A 21,945-nucleotide genomic window follows, 5' to 3' on the forward strand; every position below is an offset into this window, starting at 1 on the left:
CCACGTGCTAGTCAGAGTAGAAATAGTAGGATATAGCGGATGAATACATGGCTGAAGAGATGGTGGAAGGAGGAGAGTTTTAGATACTTGGACATTGGGACCGGTTCTGGGAGAGGTGGGACCAGTACAAAATGGATGGATTACACCTGGGCAGGACCAGGACTGATGTCCTAGGGGGAATATTTGCTAGAGTGGTTGGGGAGGGTTTAAACTAAAATGGTAGGGGGATGGAAAACTTTGCACGGAGTCAGAGGAGGGGGGATCAAAGACAAGAACAAAAGACAGTAAGGGGAATAAGAAAAGTGATAGGCAGAGAAATCAAGGGCCAGAATCAAACAGGGTCACAGTGAAAAATAGTGGGAAGGGGACAGGTAATGTTAAAAAGACAAGCCTTAAGGCTTTGTGCATTCGCAATAAAGTGGATGAATTAATCGCGCAAATAGATGTAAATGGGTATGATATAGTCGTGATTACGGATACATGGCTGCAGGGTGACCAGGGATGGGAAATAAACATCCAGGGGTATTCAGTATTTAGGAAGGACAGACAAAAAGTAAAAGGCGGTGGAGTTGCATTGCTGGTTAAAGAGGAAATTAACACAATAGTGAGGAAAGATATTGACTCTGACGATGTGGAATCTGTATGGTAGAGCTGAGAAACACGGAGGGGAAAAAAACGTTAGTGGGGATTGTAGTGGGGACTGTAGTGGTGATGTTGGGAATGGCATTAAACAGGAAATTAGAGATACATGCGATAAAGGAACATCTGTATTTATGGGTGATCTTAATCTGCATATAGATTGGGCAAATCAAATTCGTCACAATACCGTAGAGGAGGAATTCTTGGAGTGTATGCGGGATGGTTTTCTGGACCAATACGTTGAGGAACCAACTAGAGAACAGGCCATCCTAGATTGAGTATTGTATAATGAGAGAGGAATAATTGACAGTCTAGTTGTGCAAGACCCCTTGGGGATGAGCGACCATAATATGATAGAATTCTTCATCAAGATGGAGAGTGAAAAAGTTGATTCTGAGACTAGGATCCTGAATCTTAATAAAGGAAACTATGAAGGTATGAGGCACGAGTTGGCTATGATGGATTGGGAAACATTACTTAAAGGGATGACGGTGGATAAGCAATTCAAAGAGCACATGGATGAACTGCAACAATTGGTTATTCCTATCTGGCGCAAAAGTGAAACGGGAAAGGCAGCCAAACCATGGCTTTCAAGGGAAATTAGAGATAGCATCAGATCCAAGGAAGAGGCATACAAATTCCCCAGAAAAAACAACAGACCTGATGATTGGGAGCAGTTTAAAATTCAGCAAAGCAGGGCCAAGGGATTGATTAAGAAGGGGAAAATAGAGTACATGAGTAAGCTTGCGGGGAACATAAAAACTGACTGTAACAGTTTCTATAGGTATGTGAAGAGAAAAAGGTTAGTGAAGACAAATGTAGTTCTCTTACAGTCAAAAACAGGGGAATTTATTATGGGGAACAAAGAAATGGCTGACCAACTAAATGCATACTTTGGTTCTGTCTTCACAAAGGAGGACACAAATAACATACCAGAAATGTTGGGGAACACAGGGTTTAGTGAGAGAGAGGAACTGAAGGAAATTAGCAGGAGTAGCGAAATGGTGTTGGGAAAATTGATGGGATTGAAGGCCGATAAATCCCCAGGGCCTGATAATCTACATCCCACAGTACTTAAGGAAGTGGCCCTAGAAATAGTGGATGCATTGGTGGTCATCTTCCAAGATTCTATAGACTCTGGAACAGTTCCTACAGATTGGAGGGGTGCTAATGTAACCCCATTATTTAAAAAGGAAGGTAGAGAGAAAACAGGGAATTATAGACCAGTCAGCCTGACGTTGGTAGTGGGGAAAATTCTAGAGTCCATTATCAAAGATTTTATAGCAGAGCACTGGGAGAACAATGGTAAATCGGACAGAGTCAGCATAGATTTACGAAAGGGAAATCAGGCTCGACAAATCTACTGGAATTCTTCGAGGATGTAACTAGCAGAGTTGATTAGGGGGAGCCAGTGGATGTGGTTTATTTGGACATTCAGAAGACTTTCGACAAAGTCCCACATAAAAGATTAGCTTGTAAAATTAAAGTGCATGGGATTGGGGGTAGTGTATTGCAATGGATAGAAAATTGGTTGGCAGACAGGAAACAAAGAGTCAGGGATAAGTGGGTCTTTTTCCAAATGGCAGGCTGTGACTAGTGGGGTACCTCAGGGATCGGTGCTAGGACCCCAGCTATTCACAACATATATTAATGATTTAGATTAGGGAACTAAATGTAAAATCTCCAATTTTGCAGATAACACAAAATTGGGTGGGAGGGTGAGTTGTGAGGAGGATGCAGAGGCTTCAGGGTGATTTGGTGGTTGAGTGGGCAAATGCATGGCAGATGCAGTATAATGTGGATAAATGTGAGGTTATCCACTTTGGTAGCAAAAACAGGAAGGCAGATTATCTGAACGGCTATAAACTGAGAGAGGGGAATATGCAACAAGACCTGGGTGTTCTCGTACACCAATCGCTGAAGGTAAGCATGCAGGTGCAACAGGCGGTAAAAAGGGCAAATGGTATGTTGGCCTTCATAGAGTCATATAGTCGTACAGAACAGAAACAGGCCCTTCGGCCCACCGTGTCCATGCCGACCATAATGCCTACCTATACTAATTTCACCTGCCTGCATTAATTCCATATCCCTCTATGCCTTGCTCATTCAAGTACCTGTCCAGATGCCTCTTAAATGTTGCTACTGTTCCTGCCTCCACCACCTCCTCTGGCAGCTCATTCCAGATACCCACTATTCTTTATGTGAAAAATTTACCCCTTTGATCCCCTTTATACCTAGGGGCAGCACAGTGGCGCAGTGGGTAGCACCGCAGCCTCACAGCTCCAGCGACCCGGGTTCAATTCTGAGTACTGCCTGTGTGGAGTTTGCAAGTTCTCCCTGTGTCTGCGTGGGTTTCCTCCGGGTGCTCCGGTTTCCTCCCACATGACCAAAGGACTTGCAGGTTGATAGGTAAATTGGCCATTATAAATTGCCCCTAGTATAGGTAGGTGGTAGGGAAATATAGGGACAGGTGGGGATGTGATAGGAATATGGAATTAGTGTAGGATTAGTATAAATGGGTGGTTGATGGTCGGCACAGACTCGGTGGGCTGAAGGGCCTGTTTCAGTGCTGTATCTCTAAACTAAACTAAACTAAGACCCATCATCACCTTAAATCTATGCCCTCTAGTTTTAGTCACCCCGACCACGGGAAATAGACTCTGGCTATCTACCCTATCTATGCCTCTCATAATTTTATATACCTCTATCATGTCCCCTCCCAGCCTCCTTCGCTCCAGGGAAAACAGACCCAGCCTATCCAATCTCTCTTTATAACTCAAGCCCTCCAAACCAGGCAACATCCTTGTGAATCTTTTCTGCACACTCTCCAGCTTAATCACATCTTTCCTGTAGTGCGGCGACCGGAACTGCACACAGTACTCCAAATGCGGCCTAACCAACGTCATGTACAATTGTAACATGACGTCCCAACTCTTGTACTTAATGCCTCGGCCGATGAAGGAAAGCATGCCATACACCTTCTTCACCACCCTGTCTACCTGTGTTTCCACTTTCAGGGAACTATGTACTTGCACCCCAAGGTCTCTATGCTCGACAACACTCCCCAGGGCCCTGCCATTCACTGTATATGTCCTGCCCTGGTTTAACTTCCCAAAATGAATCACGTCGCACTTGTCTGCGTTAAATTCCATTTGCCAATCCCTTGCCCACTTTCCCAGTTTATCTATATCCTGTTGTAACCTTAGACAACCTTCTTCACTGTCCACTATACCACCAATTTTGGTGTCATCTGCAAACTTACTAATCATAGCAAGAGGATTCGAGTACAGGAGCAGGGATGTCTTGCTGCAATTACACAGAGTCTTGGTGAGGCCACACCTGGAATATTGTGTGCAATTTTGGTCTCATCTGAGGAAGGATGTTCTTGCCATAGAGGGAGTGCAGCAAAGGTTTACCAGACTGATTCCTGGGATGGCGGGACTGAAGTATTAGGAGAGATTGAGTCGGTTAGGATTATATTCGCTGGAGTTCAGAAGAGTGAGGGGGGACCCTCATAGAAACCTATAAAATTCTAACAGGACTTGACAGGGTAGATGCAGGAAGGACGTTCCCGATGGTGAGGGAGTCCAGAACCAGTGGTCATAGTCTCAGGATACAGGGTAAATCTTTCAGGACTGAGATGAGGAGAAATTTCTTCACCCAGAGAGTGGTGAGTCTGTGGAATTCGCTACCACAGAAAGCAGTTGAGGCCAAAACATTGTATGTTTTCAAGAAGGAGTTAGATATAGCTCTTGGGGCAAAAGGGATCAAAGGGTATGGGGTGAAAGCAGGAACAGGTTACTGAGTTGGATGATCAGCCATGATCGTAACGAATGGTGGAGCAGGCTCGAAGGGCCGAATGGCCTACTCCTGCTCCTATTTTTCTATGAAAGAGGAAAGGTTAATCCCAAGGCACTTTTTTAATACTTTCCTCGGATGTGTGCATCACTGGCCAGGCCAGCATTTATTGCCCATCCCTAATTGCCCTCGAGAAGGTGGTGGTGAGCTGCCTTCTTGAACCGCTGCAGTCCATCTGGTGTAGGTCACCCATAGTGCTGTTAGGGAGGCAGTTCCAGGATTTTGACCCAGCGACAGTGAAGCTACAGCGATATAATTCCAAGTCAGGATGGTGTGTGACTTGGAGGGGAACTTGCAGGTGGTGATGTTCCCATGTGTCTAGTGACCTCTCCTTCTAGGTGGTAGAGGTTGTGGGTTTGGAAGGTGCTATTGAAGGAGCCTTGTCTAGTTGCTGCAGTGCATCTTGTAGATGATGCATGCTCATGTTAAGCCATAACTGTACAAGGGCAAAAGGAGAATCCCACAGCAATGTCAGAAAACAATCATAAAATAATACAGAACAGAAGGAAGCTATTTGCCAAATCATGCGTGTTCAGGCTCTTTGAAACAACTACACAATTAATTCCCCCTACGCTTTTCCCATAACCCTGCAATTTTTTCCTCTTCAAAAGGATTGATCCAATTCCCTTTTGTAAGTTATGATACTTCTTCCAAGGCCAAGTGACGAAGGCCTGCAATGAGGCCACAGTACAGGAGTCAGACTAAAACCTCAGGATAGGAGAACTGGAGAAAAGAGCAAGCTGGATAGGTCAGACAGCCTCCCACATTTGTACTTATTGTGTGAGAAGTTGGAACAGTTTCTAACCTCCCTGTGCCAGTTGTATGGCACTGAGGGCTGCCATTGCCCCGAGCTGCGGCTGAGGGGTGCTGTTAATTAGCTTCACCAGCGCTGTACTGGCCAACAGTCGGCTTTCTATGTGAGCACTCTGCAATAACAAACAACAACAGTTAGAACCAGCAAAAGCCTGCACTCCCCCCAAGCCCTCATCTGTCCAGCTCCCCCCTAAATCCCGACACCTGAGGCCTCACTCTCTCCTCTGACCTGAGGGAGCTCCCAAATTGCCTATATCTCAAAAGCTGCCTCCAGAAGTTCAGTTGCCTTCTTTATCAAAAAACTTATCCCTACAAAAAACTTAGAACTCTTTCTAAAGCTGTCTGTCCAAGACAAGCTCCTGTTCCTGAGTTCAACTTGTCCATGAGACCCACCTCCTGCTCCCTCGATCCTATTCCCACTAAACTAATCACCCAACTTCCCCTCCTGGTCCCCATGTTAGCCAATATTGTAAACGGTTCTCTGGCTTCAGGTGTTGTCCCTCTCTCCTTTAAATATGCCATCATTACCCCCCTCTCCTCTAACTAAAACTCTTGACCCCCATTACCCTTGCAAACTATCATCTCATCTCCAACCTCCATTTCCTCTCCAAAGTCCTTGATCATATTGTCGCCTCCCAAATCCATTCCCACCTTTCCTGGAACTCAGAATCACAGAATTGTTACAGTGCAGATGGAAGCTATTCGGCTCATCTTGTCCACACTGGATCTCTGAAAGAGCAATTCACTTTGTGCCATTCCCCCGCCTTCTCCCTGTAACCCTGCACATTCTTCCTTTTCAGATAATAGTCTAATTCCCTTTTGAATGCCTCGATTGAACCTGCCTGCACCACACTCTCAGGCAGTGCATTCCAGATCCTAACCTAACTGCCTGAAAAAGTTTCTTCACATGTTGCTTTTGCTTCTTTTCCAATCACTTTAAATCTATGCCCTCTCGTTCGCGATCCTTTCATGAATGGGAACAGATTTTCCAATGTCTGGCCCTCTCTTAATTTTGAATACCTCTATCAAATCTCCTTTCAACGTTCTCTTCGCCAAAGAAAAAAGTCCCAAATTCTCCAATCTATCGTCATACCTGAAGTTCCTCATCCCTGGAACCATTCTCGTGAACCTTTTCCGCACTCTCACCAATGCTTTCACATCTTTCCTGAAATGCAGCACCCAGAACTGGATGCAATACTCCAGTTGAGGTCAAACGAGTGTCTTATACAAGTTTAATGTAACCTCCTTGCTCTTGTAGTCTATGCCCCTATTAATATGCGCTTTATGAACTGTGCCCTCAACCTATCCTGCTACCTTCAATGACTTACGCACATATACACCCAGGTTCCTCTGCTCCTGCACCCCATTTAGAATTGTACCCTTTATGTTACATTGTCTCTCGATGTTCCTCCTACCAAAATGTATCACTTCACATTTCCCTGCAATAAACTTCATCTGCCATTTGTCTGCCCGTTCCAACATGTCTGTCTTCTTGAAGTTCTACACTATCCTCCGCAATATGCTCCAAGTTACAACTCCATGTTAGAATCCCTCCAATCAGGTTTCTGTCCCTGCCAAAGTACCGAAACAGCTCTTATCAAAGTCACAAATGACACCCTATGTAACTGTGACAAAGGTAAACTTTCTCTCTTCATCCTTATCGACCTGTCTGCATCCTTTGACATGGTTACCACATCACCTCCTCCAAACCTCTCCACTGTCATCCAGTTGGCTGGGACTGCACTTACCTGGTTCTATTCTTATCTATCTAATTGTGGCCAGATAATCACTTGCAATGGTTTCTCTTACTGCTCCTGCACCGTTACCTCAGTTCTGTCCCAAGGATCTTTCCTTGGCCCTCTGCTACATGATCAGACTGCTTATCCGACATCCAGTACTGGATGAGCAGAAATTTCCTCCAATTAAATATTGGGAATATGGAAGCCACTGTTTTCAGTACCCGCTCCAAACTCTATTCCTCAGTTACAGGATCCATTCCTCTCCCTGACAACAGCCTGAGAAGCCAGTCTGTTCGCAACCTTGGTGTCAACTTTTTTTTGTTTTTTTTATACATTCATGGGATGTTGGCATCGCTGGCAGGTCAGCATTTATTGCCCATCCCTAATTGCCCTTGAGAAGGTGGTGGTGAGCTGCCTTCTTGAACCGCTGCAGTCCATGTGGGGTAGGTACACCCACAGTGCTGTTAGGAAGGGAGTTCCAGGATTTTGACCCAGCAACAGTGAAGGAACGGCGATATAGTTCCAAGTCAGGATGGTGTGTGACTTGGAGGGGAACATGCAGGTGGTGGTGCTCCCATGCATTTGCTGCCCTTGTCCTTCTAGTTGGTAGAGGTCGCAGGTTTGGAAGGTGCTGACTAAGGAGCCTTGGGAGGTTGCTGCAGTGCATTTTGTAGATGGTACACACTGCTGCCACTGTGCGACAGTGGTGGAGGAAGTGAATGTTTGAATGGGTTGACAATCAAGCAGGCTGCTTTGTCCTGGATGGTGTCCACCTTTTTGAGTGTTGTTGGAGCTGCACCCATCCAGGCAAGTGGAGAGTATTCCATCACACTCCTGACTTGTGCCTTGTAGATCATGGACAGGCTTTGGGGAGTCAGGAGGTGAGTTATTCGCTGCAGGATTCCTAGCCTCTGAACCTGCTCTTGTAGCCACAGTATTTATATGGCTATTCCAGTTCAGTTTCTGGTCAATGGTAGCCCCTAGGATGTTGATAGTGGGAGATTCAGTGACGGTAATGCCATTGAATGTCAAGGGGAGATGGTTAGATTCTCTCTTGTTGGAGATGGTCATTGCCTGGCACTTGTGTGGTGCGAATGTTATTTGCCACTTATCAGCTCAAGCCCGGATTGTCCAGGTCTTGGTGCATTTCTACACGGACTGCTTCAGTATCTGAGGAGTCGTGAATGGTGCTGAACATTGTGCAATTATCAGCGAACATCCCCACCTCTGACCTTATGATTGAAGGAAGGTCATTGATGAAGCAGCTGAAGGTGATTAGGCCTAGGACGCTACCCTGAGGAACTCCTGCAGTGATGTCCTGGATCTGAAATGTTTGACCTCCAACAAACACAACCATCTTCCTTTGCACTAGGTATGATTCCAACCAGCGAAGAATTTGACCGCGAGATGAGCTTATTCATACCAACTGAAAGATCGCCTATTTCCATCTCTGTACCATTACCTGACTTTGTGCCGTCTCATCACAGCTGCTGCTAAAACCCTCATTCATACCTTAGTTCCCTCTAGACTTGTCTATTCCAATGTACTCCTGGCTGGTTTACCACATTCTAGAGTCAGAGAGTTATACAGCACACAAACAGGCCCTTCAGCCCATCGTGTCCGTGCCGGCCATCAAGCACCTAACTATTCTAATCCCATTTTCCAGCATTTAGCCCGTAGCCTTGTATGCTCTGGCATTTCAAGTGCTCGTCTAAATACTTCTTAAATGTTGAGGGTTCCTACCTCTACCACCTCTTCAGGCAGTGCGTTCCAGATTCCAACCACCCTCTGGGTGAAAATTTTTTTTCCTCAAAGTCCCTCGAAACCTCTTGCCTCTTAGCTTAAATCAATACCCCCTGGTTATTGACCCCTCTGCTAAGGGAAAAAGTTTCTTCCTATCTAACCTATCAATGTTGTATACCTTAATCACGTCCCCCCTCATCCTTCTCTGCTTTAAGGAAAACAACCCTAGCCTTTTCAGTCTCTCTTCATAGCTGAAATGCTCCAGCCCAGGCAACATCCTGGTGAATCTCCTCTGCACCCTCTCCAGTGCAATCGCATCCTTCCTATAGTGTGGTGACCAGAACTGTACACAGTACTCCATCTGTGGCCTAACTAGTGTTTTATACAGCTCCCTCATACCTCCCTGCTCTTATATTCTATGCCTCGGCTGATAAAGGCAAGTATCCCATATGTCTTCCTAACCACCTTATCTACCTGTGCTGCTGCCTTCAGTGATCTATGAACAAGTACACCAAGATCCCTCTGACCTTCTGTACTTCCTAGGGTCCTACCATCCATCGTATATTTCCTTGCCTTGTTAGTCCTCCCAAAATACATCACCTCACACTTCTCAAAATTAAATTCCATTTGCCACTGCTCTGCCCATCTTACCAGCCCATCTATATCATCCTGTAATCTAAGGCTTTCCTCCTCACTATTTACGACACCACCAATTTTCGTGTCATCTGCGAACTTACTTATCATACCTCCTGTATTCACGTCTAAATCATTAATGTATACTACAAACAGCAAGGGTCCCAGCACCAATCCCTGCGGTCCACCACTGGTCACAGGCTTCCACTCACAAAAACAACCCTCGACCATCACCCTCTGCCTCCTGCCACTAAGCCAATTTTGGATCCACTTTGCCAAATTGCCCTGGATCCCATGGACTCTTACCTTCTTAACCAACCTCCCATGCAGGAGCTTATCAAAAGCCTTACTGAAGTCCATGTAGACTGTATCAACAGCTTTAGCCTTGTATACACATCTAGTCAGCTCCTCAAAAAATTCAATCAAGTTAGTTAGAAACTATCTCCCCCTGACAAAGCCTTGCTGACTGTCCCTGCCTCTCCAAGTGGAGATTAATTCTGTCCCTCACAATTTTTTCCAACATTTTCCCAATCACTGATGTTGGACTCAGCGGCCTGTAATTACCTGGTTTATCCCTGCTACCCTTCTTGAATAATGGCACCACATTCACTGTCCTCCAGTCCTCTGGTACCTCTCCTGTGGCCAGAGAGCATTAGAAAATTTGTGTCAGAGCCCCTGCTATCGCCTCCCTTGCCTCACATAACAACCTGGGATACATCTCATCTAGGCCTGGGGATTTAACTAATTTTAAGCCTGCTAAAATTGCTAATACTTCCTCCCTTTCAATGCTAATATGTTCAAGTATATCACAATCCCCCTCCCTGATCGCTACACCTACATCGTCCTACTCCATAGTGAACACAGATGAAAAGTAATCATTTAAAACCTCACCTCTGTAAACGTGAGGTTATTCAAAACTCTGCTGCCTCTGTCTTAACTCACACCAAGTTCCGTTCCTCTATCACCCCTGTACTCGCTGACTTGTCTTGATTTTTAAATTCTCATCCTTGTTTTCAAATCCCGCCATGTCCTCACTCCCTCCCTAGCTCTGTAATCTCCAGCCTCACAACCCTCCAAGATATCTGTGCTCCTCTAATTCTGTCCTCTAGTGCAACCCCGATTTTAATTGTCCCACCATTGATGGCTGTGCCTTCAGCTGCCTAGGCCTTAAGCTCTGGGATACCCTCCCTACACCTCTCCACCTCGCTTTCCTCCTTTAAGACACTCCTTAAAACCTACCTCTTTGACCAAGCTTTTGGTCATCTGACCCAATATCTCCTTATATGGCTCGATCTCATATTTTGTTTTATAATGCTCCTGAAAAGTGCCTTGGGACGTTTCATTACATTAAAGGCGCCATATAAACATATGTTTTTGTTGTTAGGTGATTCCTCTCTCGTCCAATCTGTCTTCTCCTCCTTATTTTGTCGACATCACTCTGATCAGTGGTCCTTGGAATTTTTCTCCTCGTCTCCAAATACCCACTTTGTACAGATCTCCTCTTTCCTGCATCGTCTGTATTGATGCAAATATATATTCCACTGTCTCCAACTCACCTATAATGTGAAACTGGGATGTCCCACACTTCTCCTCCTCCGTAATCTGCCAGCTTTTAAAACACAATTTGGGCAGCACCTCAGCTCTTCCGCTACATTAATGGTCCAGCAAACAGTGATGGAACCTGCCCTGCCCTCAATATCAGCACACTCTGCCCCTCCCAAACAGTGATGGAACCTGCCCTGCCCCCAATATCAGCACACTCTGCCCCTCCCAAACAGTGATGGAACCTGCCCTGCCCCCAATATCAGCACACTCTGCCCCTCCCAGTGAAGGAACCTGCCCTGCCCTCAATATCAGCACACTCTGCCCCTCCCAAACAGTGATGGAACCTGCCCTGCCCCCAATATCAGCACACTCTGCCCCTCCCAAACAGTGATGGAACCTGCCCTGCCCCCAATATCAGCACACTCTGCCCCTCCCAAACAGTGATGGAACCTGCCCTGCCCCCAATATCAGCACACTCTGCCCCTCCCAAACAGTGATGGAACCTGCCCTGCCCCCAATATCAGCACACTCTGCCCCTCCCAGTGATGGAACCTGCCCTGCCCCCAATATCAGCACACTCTGCCCCTCCCAGTGAAGGAACCTGCCCTGCCCTCAATATCAGCACACTCTGCCCCTCCCAGTGATGGAACCTGCCCTGCCCCCAATATCAGCACACTCTGCCCCTCCCAGTGAAGGAACCTGCCCTGCCCTCAATATCAGCACACTCTGCCCCTCCCAGTGATGGAACCTGCCCTGCCCCCAATATCAGCACACTCTGCCCCTCCCAGTGATGGAACCTGCCCTGCCCCCAATATCAGCACACTCTGCCCCTCCCAGTGAAGGAACCTGCCCTGCCCCCAATATCAGCACACTCTGCCCCTCCCAGTGAAGGAACCTGCCCTGCCCCCAATATCAGCACACTCTGCCCCTCCCAGTGAAGGAACCTGCCCTGCCCTCAATATCAGCACACTCTGCCCCTCCCAAACAGTGATGGAACCTGCCCTGCCCCCAATATCAGCACACTCTGCCCCTCCCAGTGAAGGAAGCTGCCCTGCCCTCAATATCAGCACACTCTGCCCCTCCCAGTGATGGAACCTGCCCTGCCCCCAATATCAGCACACTCTGCCCCTCCCAGTGATGGAACCTGCCCTGCCCCCAATATCAGCACACTCTGCCCCTCCCAGTGAAGGAACCTGCCCTGCCCTCAATATCAGCACACTCTGCCCCTCCCAGTGATGGAACCTGCCCTGCCCCCAATATCAGCACACTCTGCCCCTCCCAGTGATGGAACCTGCCCTGCCCCCAATATCAGCACACTCTGCCCCTCCCAGTGAAGGAACCTGCCCTGCTCCCAATATCAGCACACTCTGCCCCTCCCAGTGAAGGAACCTGCCCTGCCCCCAATATCAGCACACTCTGCCCCTCCCAAACAGTGATGGAACCTGCCCTGCCCCCAATATCAGCACACTCTGCCCCTCCCAAACAGTGATGGAACCTGCCCTGCCCCCAATATCAGCACACTCTGCCCCACCCAGTGATGGAACCTGCCCTGCCCTCAATATCAGCACACTCAGCCCCTCCCAGTGAAGGAACCTGCCCTGCCCTCAATATCAGCACACTCTGCCCCTCCCAGTCAAGGAACCTGCCCTGCCCCCAATATCAGCACACTCTGCCCCTCCCAGTGATGGAACCTGCCCTGCCCCCAATATCAGCACACTCTGCCCCTCCCAAACAGTGATGGAACCTGCCCTGCCCCCAATATCAGCACACTCTGCCCCTCCCAGTGATGGAACCTGCCCTGCCCCCAATATCAGCACACTCTGCCCCTCCCAAACAGTGATGGAACCTGCCCTGCCCCCAATATCAGCACACTCTGCCCCTCCCAGTGAAGGAACCTGCCCTGCCCTCAATATCAGCACACTCTGCCCCTCCCAAACAGTGATGGAACCTGCCCTGCCCCCAATATCAGCACACTCTGCCCCTCCCAGTGATGGAACCTGCCCTGCCCCCTATATCAGCACACTCTGCCCCTCCCAAACAGTGATGGAACCTGCCCTGCCCCCAATATCAGCACACTCTGCCTCTCCCAGTGATGGAACCTGCCCTGCCCTCAATATCAGCACACTCTGCCCCTCCCAGTCAAGGAACCTGCCCTGCCCACAATATCAGCACACTCTGCCCCTCCCAGTGATGGAACCTGCCCTGCCCCCAATATCAGCACACTCTGCCCCTCCCAGTGATGGAACCTGCCCTGCCCCCAATATCAGCACACTCTGCCCCTCCCAAACAGTGATGGAACCTGCCCTGCCCCCAATATCAGCACACTCTGCCCCTCCCAGTGAAGGAACCTGCCCTGCCCTCAATATCAGCACACTCTGCCCCTCCCAAACAGTGATGGAACCTGCCCTGCCCCCAATATCAGCACACTCTGCCCCTCCCAGTGATGGAACCTGCCCTGCCCCCAATATCAGCACACTCTGCCCCTCCCAAACAGTGATGGAACCTGCCCTGCCCCCAATATCAGCACACTCTGCCCCTCCCAGTGATGGAACCTGCCCTGCCCTCAATATCAGCACACTCTGCCCCTCCCAGTGATGGAACCTGCCCTGCCCCCAATATCAGCACACTCTGCCCCTCCCAAACAGTGATGGAACCTGCCCTGCCCCCAATATCAGCACACTCTGCCCCTCCCAAACAGTGATGGAACCTGCCCTGCCCCCAATATCAGCACACTCTGCCCCTCCCAAACAGTGATGGAACCTGCCCTGCCCCCAATATCAGCACACTCTGCCCCTCCCAGTGATGGAACCTGCCCTGCCCCCAATATCAGCACACTCTGCCCCTCCCAAACAGTGATGGAACCTGCCCTGCCCCCAATATCAGCACACTCTGCCCCTCCCAAACAGTGATGGAACCTGCCCTGCCCCCAATATCAGCACACTCTGCCCCTCCCAAACAGTGATGGAACCTGCCCTGCCCCCAATATCAGCACACTCTGCCCCTCCCAGTGATGGAACCTGCCCTGCCCCCAATATCAGCACACTCTGCCCCTCCCAGTGATGGAACCTGCCCTGCCCCCAATATCAGCACACTCTGCCCCTCCCAGTGATGGAACCTGCCCTGCCCCCAATATCAGCACACTCTGCCCCTCCCAGTCAAGGAACCTGCCCTGCCCCCAATATCAGCACACTCTGCCCCTCCCAAACAGTGATGGAACCTACCCTGCCCCCAATATCAGCACACTCTGCCCCTCCCAGTGATGGAACCTGCCCTGCCCCCAATATCAGCACACTCTGCCCCTCCCAGTGATGGAACCTGCCCTGCCCCCAATATCAGCACACTCTGCCCCTCCCAGTGATGGAACCTGCCCTGCCCCCAATATCAGCACACTCTGCCCCTCCCAGTGAAGGGACCCTCCGAAGAAGGGTCACTGACCCGAAACGTTAACTCTGCTTCTCTTTCCACAGATGCTGCCAGACCTGCTGGGTGATTCCAGCATTTCTTGTTTTTGTTTCAGTTTTCGTTTCAGTTTTCCAGCATCCGCAGTATTTTGCTTTTATTTTAGTGAAGGAACCTGCCCTGCCCTCAATATCAGCACACTCTGCCCCTCCCAAACAGTGAAGGAACTTGCCCTGCCCTCAATATCAGTACACTCTGCCCCTCCCAAACAGTGAAGGAACCTGCCCTGCCCCCAATCCTGGCCCCAGATCCTGTTTGTTTCATTTTCTCACAGTGGGGGCTGGCCTCACTCACCCTCTGAAGAAGTTGTGACCGAAGCTATAAATCCTATCCTTGTTGTAGAAAGCCAGACTCCAGAGGGGTCAAAAATGTCAGGACCCCCAGGCTCCAGCATCCCAAAAACAGGGCTAATGAACTCAACTGGGCTGCACCTGCAAACTCATCATAACCATGGAGGTGACTCACCTGTCCCATGATAACCTGGAACAGGAATCCCACAATCCTTTGCACAGCTTCCTTTCCATGCTCCCCCTTCCACACGATTGGTCCAATATTCTCAGGCACGGCCTGGAAGATCTGAAGACAGACCTAGGAGGCCAGAAAGAGAGACCGAACATAAATACCGTGAGAGCCAAATGTTTCTGACAATATGACAGCAAACTCAGTTGATTCTTTATTGACTGCAGAAAAATATCTAGAGAGAGTACCAGAGCCATACAGAGAAGGAAGGTTCCAGGTTCAATATCCCTGGACTCTGCCGGGTTAATTGATTTCAGCCAGGCCAACTGTTGAATTGCTACAATTGACCTGCAAAATCTCAACTTCTGTTGTTACAAAGAGCAACAGCAATCAGTGTGACTTGGACTGGAAACCATATTCTATTTTTCACACATTGCACTCAAAATTAACAAGTCTCCAGCATCACAACTGGCCTCGTCTAAGTCTACCTTCCCAAAAGAAAAAACATTGTATTGCGCTGTTCGCCACTTTAGAATGTCCCAAAGCACTTTACAAGCAATGAAGTCCTTTTGAAGTAGAGTTCCCTACTGTTCCCTAGTGTGGGGAACACAACAGCCAATTTGCATACAGCAAGGTCCCACAAATAACACTGAGATAAATGACCAGATAATGTTTTACTGTTGTTGTCTGAAGGATAAGTAATGGCCAGCACACTGGGAAGAACTCGCCTGTTCTTAGTCATAGGGTCCTAGAGTCGTACAGCATAGAAACAGGCCCTTCGGCCCACCACATCCATGCTGACCATAATGCCTATCTATACTAATCCCACCTACCTGCATTAATTCCATATCCCTCTATGCCTTGCTCATTCAAGTACCTGTCCAGATGCCTCTTAAATGTTGCTACTGTTCCTGCCTCCACCACCTCCTCCGGCAGCTCATTCCAGATACCCACTATTCTTTGTGTGAAAAATTTACTCCTTTGATCCCCTTTAAACCTCCTCCCTCTCACCTTAAATCTATGCCCTTTAGTTTTAGTCACCCCTACCATGGAAACAGACTCTGGCTGTCTACCCTATCTATGCCTCTCATAATTTTATATACCTCTATCATGTCCCCTCTCAGCCTCCTTCGCTCCAGGGAAAACAGACCCAGCCTATCCAATCTCTCTTTATAACTCAAGCCCTCCAAACCAGGCATAAGAATAAGTTCATTAGCGATAGTCAGCACGGTTTTGTGAAGGGTAGGTCGTGCCTCACAAACCTTATTGAGTTTTTTGAGAAGGTGACCAAACAGGTGGATGAGGGTAAAGCAGTGGATGTGGTGTATATGGATTTCAGTAAGGCGTTTGATAAGGTTCCCCACGGTAGGCTATTGCAGAAAATACGGAAGTATGGGATTGAAGGTGATTTAGTGCTTTGGATCAGAAATTGGCTAGCTGAAAGAAGACAGAGGGTGGTGGTTGATGGCAAATGTTCATCCTGGAGTTTAGTTACTAGTGGTGTACCGCAAGGATCTGTTTTGGGGCCACTGCTGTTTGTCATTTTTATAAATGACCTGGATGAGGGTGTAGAAGGGTGGGTTAGTAAATTTGCGGATGACACGAAGGTCGGTGGAGTTGTGGATAGTGCCGAAGGATGTTGTAGGGTACAGAGGGACATAGATAGGCTGCAGAGCTGGGCTGAGAGATGGCAAATGGAGTTTAATGCGGAAAAGTGTGAGGTGATTCACTTTGGAAGGAGTAACAGAAATGCAGAGTACTGGGCTAATGGGAAGATTCTTGGTAGTGTAGATGAGCAGAGAGATCTTGGTGTCCAGGTACATAAATCCCTGAAAGTTGCCACCCAGGTTAATAGGGCTGTTAAGAAGGCATATGGTGTGTTAGCTTTTATTAGTAGGGGGATCGAGTTTCGGAGCCACGAGGTCATGCTGCAGCTGTACAAAACTCTGGTGCGGCCGCACCTGGAGTATTGCGTGCAGTTCTGGTCACCGCATTATAGGAAGGATGTGGAAGCTTTGGAAAGGGTGCAGAGGAGATTTACTAGGATGTTGCCTGGTATGGAGGGAAGGTCTTACGAGGAAAGGCTGAGGGACTTGAGGTTGTTTTCGTTGGAGAGAAGGAGGAGGAGAGGTGACTTAATAGAGACATATAAGATAATCAGAGGGTTAGATAGGGTGGATAGTGAGAGTCTTTTTCCTCGGATGGTGATGGCAAACACGAGGGGACATAGCTTTAAGTTGAGGGGTGATAGATATAGGACAGATGTCAGAGGTAGTTTCTTTACTCAGAGAGTAGTAGGGGCGTGGAACGCCCTGCCTGCAACAGTAGTAGACTCGCCAACTTTAAGGGCATTTAAGTGGTCATTGGATAGACATATGGATGAAAATGGAATAGTTTAGGTCAGATGGTTTCACAGGTCGGCACAACATCGAGGGCCGAAGGGCCTGTACTGCGCTGTAATGTTCTATGTTCTAACATCCTTGTGAATCTTTTCTGCACCCTCTCTAGCTTAATCACATCTTTCCTGTAGTGCGGCGACCGGAACTGCACACAGTACTCCAAATGTGGCCGAACCAACGTTATGTACAACTGTAACATGACGTCCCAACTCTTATACTCAGTGCCTCGGCCGATGAAGGCAATTATGCCATACGCCTTCTTCACCACCCTGTCTACCTGTGTTGCCACTTTCAGGGAACTATGTACTTGCACCCCAAGGTCTCTCTGCTCAACAACACTCCCCAGAGCCCTGCCATTCACTGTATATGTCCTGCCCTGGTTTAACTTCCCAAAATGCATCACTTAAACATCTTCTTCAAAATATTAGAATTTTATATCCACCTGAGAGGCTCTTAGTTTAATGTTTCTTCCAAAAGCCACTACCTCCACCAGTGCAACTGAGTCTCACATTCTAGATTTTGTACTCAAATCTCTAGAATGCAGCCTGAACCCACAACCTTCTGATTCAGAGGCTCGAGTGTTACAATAGAGCATTACCAATACCAGGGGAGGCAGTGGCGTAGCAGTGGTAATGTCACTGGACTAGTAATCCAGAGCCCAGGCTAATGCTCTGGGAACATGGGTTTGAATCCCACCATGGCAGGTGGAGAAATTTGAACTCAATTAATAAATATGGAATTTATATGCAGTTAGTGTTAAATTTTCAGAATTTGCTAGATTCTGGAAAGAGTCCATCAGACTGGAAAGTAGCAAATATAACCCCTCTATTCGAGGGGTGGGGGTCGTGGCGGGGGGGGGGGGGCGGGGTAGGCAGAAAACAGGTAACTATAGGCCAGTTAGCTGGACGTCTGTCGTGGGGAAGATGTTAGAATCGATCATGAAGGAGGTTGTAGCTGGGCACTTAGAAAAACTCAAGTTAATCGGGAATAGTCAGCATGGTTTTGTGAAAGGAAAATTTTGCTCAACCAATTTATTAGAGTTCTTTGAAGGAGTAACATGTGCTGTGGATAAAAGGAAGCCCGTTGACGTACTGTACTTGGATTTCCAGAAGGTATTTGACAAGGTACCACATAAAAGGTTATTGTGCAAAGTAGGAGCTCATGGTGTAGGGGGTAACATATTAGCATGGATAGAAGATTGGCTGGCTGGCAGAAAACAGGGAGTATGCATAAATGGGTCCTTTTCTGATTGGCAGGATGTGTTGAGTGGAATCCCACAGGGGTCTGTGCTGGGGCCTCAACTTTTTACAATTTATATCAATGACTTAGATGACGGGAGCGATCGCATGGTAGCTAAATTTGCAGATGACAAAAAGATAGATAGGAAAGTAGGTTGTGAAGAGGACATAAGGAGCTTGCAGACCAATATAGATAGGTTGAGTGAGTGGGCAAAAATCTGGCAGATGTAGTATAATGTGGGAAAATATGAAGTTGTTCACTTTGGCAGGAAGAATAAAAAAAGCAGAGTATTACTTAAATGGAGAACGACTGCAGAACTCCGAGGTGCAGAAGGATCTAGGTGTTCTCGTGCATGAGTCACAAAAAGTTAGTATGCAGGTATAGCAAGTCATAAGGAAGGCTAATGGAATGCTATCCTTTATTTCGAGGGGAACTGAAAATAAAAGTAAGGATGTTATGCTTCAGTTAGACAGAGCATTGATGAGACCACATCTCGAATACTGCGTGCAGTTTTGGTCTCCTTATTTAAGGAAGGATGCAAATGCATTGGAGGCAGTTCAGAGGAGGTTTACTAGATTGATACCTGGAATGAGCAGGTGGTCTTATGAGGAAAGGTTGGACAGACTGGGCTTGTTTTCACTGGAGTTTAGAAGAATGAGGGGAGACTTGATTGAAGTTTCTAAGATCTTGAACGGTCTTGACAACGTGGATGTGGAAAGGACGTTTCCTCTTGTGGGTTTGTCCAGAACTAGGTGTTATGATCCTATAGTTTTAGTATAGAATGTGGTGTGCCTTTAAGGCTGGAAAAGGAGCCGTACTGCTTTAAGGCAGAAAGCTCTAAAGACTGAATCAAAGAATGCACTCTCATTGCCTTGGATACAGCCATTCCGAGACTGCGATTCAAAGAGTGCATCCTTGTTGCTTTGGATACAGCCACTTGGACTGAGCACGAGAGGTACATTTGTTACAATTTAACGTTCTAAGAGAGGACTCAGACAGACAGCTGTGTGTTAGCACCTGATAGAAGAGCTTTCAGCCCATTTAAACTGAAGGAAGAGAATTTAGTCTGTTTATTTATTGTTCTCTCTCAAAAATCTAAGAAGTCAAGCCAAAACAGAGATCTCTGATAAGTTAAACTGAAGGAAGGGAAGTTAGACTGTGACAATCTTTTATCCCTCAAAAATTCTAAAGCCAGATTGATTCTATTGAAAGTGGTTGCGAGTTGTTGATCTACTGTGTTCATCACTGGAAGAAAGGGGAGTTTGAAACTTCGGGTGTTGGACTGCTTTCCTTCCTCATCGGTCCCTGGAAGATTGCACGTGGACTTTAACGGAGGATTGTTCATCGGGAAGTGTACATTTGCAAGGACTCTCATTTTTCCTGCTTTAAATTTAATTTATATCTTAGTAGTGTTTAAGAATTTAGTTTCTCTAATTAAATAGTTAATTTGTTGATTTAAAGACACCTCGTTTGGTTAGTCTCATTCGGGGGTTAACAGATGGTACAATTTGGCTGGGTCTTTCTTTAATTTGGAAAGTTTAAGATGATATAGTTTAGTTATACAACACTGAAACAGGCCCTTCGGCCCACCGAGTCTGTGCCGACCATCAACTACCCATTTATACTAATCCTCCCCTAATTCCATATTCCTACCACATCCCCACCTGTCCCTATATTTCCCTACCACCTACCTATACTAGGGGAAATTTATAATGGCCAATTAACCTATCACCCCGCAAGTCTTTGGCATGTGGGAGGAAACCGGAGCACCCGGAGGAAACCCACGCAGACACAGGGAGAACTTGCAAACTCCACACAGGCAGTACCCAGAATTGAACCCGGGTCGCTGGAGCTGTGAGGCTGCGGTGCTAACCACTGCGCCGCCCTACTGTGTTAGGCAATCTGTGGAGGGATGGGATTGAATTAAACAGTGCGTTTCTCTCACCACAATCCGAATCCTATGTTTTGATTGGGGGCTTTGACAGGAGCGGTTTTAAAATTTAGGGGCCACCCTTTTAGGACAGAGATGAGGAGAAATGTTCTTCTCTCAGAGGGTTATGCAACTCTGGAACTCTCTGCCGCAGAAGGTGGTGGAGGCAGGGTCATTCAATATTTTTAAGGCGGGGAATCAAGGGTTATCGGGGTTAGATGGAATTCAAAACACAAACAAATCAGCCATGATCTGATTGAATGGCGGAGCAGACTCAAGGGGCCAAATATCCTACTTCTACTCCTAATTCAACGAACAAAGAACAGTACAGTACAGGAACAGGCCATTCGGCCCTCCAAGCCTGTGCCGATCTTGATGCCTGTTTAAACCAAAACCTTCTGCACTTCCGGGGTCCGTATCATATGTTCTTAATGCAGATCTGGGAGTTGATTATTCTTCCATAGCATCTGGTTGGCTTGGTCAAATCAGAGCCTTTTCTCATCCACACCTTTCACAGAATGTACAATATCTCACAATGAACGAGTCTTAACTAGATAATCAATGGGTATACTATCTTCAGTACACCCATTGCACAGAATCACACTTAGATTATTTGACAAATAGAATCCCATACCCACTGCCTCCACAAGAGCCAGTGTTTCAGCAGCCAAAGTACTTTTAACAACACTTATTTTCTTGGCTTCCCAAGCTAAGGTAGAACATTCCCCATTTTCACGCAGAATAAATATTATGAAACCAGCTACACTAGAACACCCATAAGGAAGATTGCCATGTGCAGCATCACTAAAAATGACTAGTTTCATGTTCTTTGGCTCACCGAAGGATGGGAACGTAAGTATGCATTTCTTCAAATTTAATGTTTTTAATGTTTTATTTGCCCTTAAAAAAGTCTTGATTTTAGTGCATTTCATTGTAGCAATTAACTCCAATGCATCAAAATTAGCATCTAGTCTGAGTGCACAACCTGTACAGCCGACCAATCATGTTTCACAATTGCTCTGTCTCTTCAGATATATCATCTTTCTCTGAGGACCAACTATGGTTAACTGGGATGGAAATAAAACTAAGATTGCTGATTTGAAGTCATTCCAAACCATGCTGCAGCTGTACAGAACATGAGTTAGGCCACACTTATAATATTGCATACAATTCTGGTCGCCACACTACCAGAAGGACGTGGAGGCTTTGGAGAGGGTACAGAAGAGGTTTACCAGGATGTTGCCTGGTCTGGAGGGCATTAGCTGTGAGGAGAGGTTGGATAAACTCGGATTGTTTTCACTGGAACAACGGAGGTGGAGGGGCGACATGATAGAGGTTTGCAAAGTTATGAGTGGCATGGACAGAGTGGATAGTCAGAAGCTTTTTCCCAGGGTGGAAGAGTCAGTTACATGGGGACATAGGTTTAAGGTGCGAGGGGCAAAGTTTAGAGGGGATGTGCGAGGCAAGTTTTTTTACACAGAGGGTGGCG

General features: G+C 47.2%; 1 protein-coding gene across 6 annotated transcripts in view; it reads right to left on the reverse strand.

Annotated features, from left to right (window-relative positions):
• The window catches only part of si:ch211-225b11.4 (tRNA (32-2'-O)-methyltransferase regulator THADA), a 286,781-nt gene that overhangs the window by 218,649 nt on the left and 46,187 nt on the right, over window positions 1-21,945 (reverse strand). For all 6 annotated transcript variants that reach the window (XM_068055469.1, XM_068055472.1, XM_068055471.1 and 3 more), the window contains 2 exons: window positions 14,895-15,017; window positions 5,303-5,423 (listed from right to left, as the gene is read on the reverse strand). In XM_068055469.1, the coding sequence (XP_067911570.1) occupies window positions 5,303-5,423; window positions 14,895-15,017 (244 nt within the window). The remainder of the gene's footprint in view (window positions 1-5,302; window positions 5,424-14,894; window positions 15,018-21,945) is intronic.

Source organism: Heterodontus francisci, chromosome 23, assembly GCF_036365525.1.
Source record: "Heterodontus francisci isolate sHetFra1 chromosome 23, sHetFra1.hap1, whole genome shotgun sequence".
Classification (NCBI taxonomy): Eukaryota; Metazoa; Chordata; class Chondrichthyes; order Heterodontiformes; family Heterodontidae; genus Heterodontus; species Heterodontus francisci.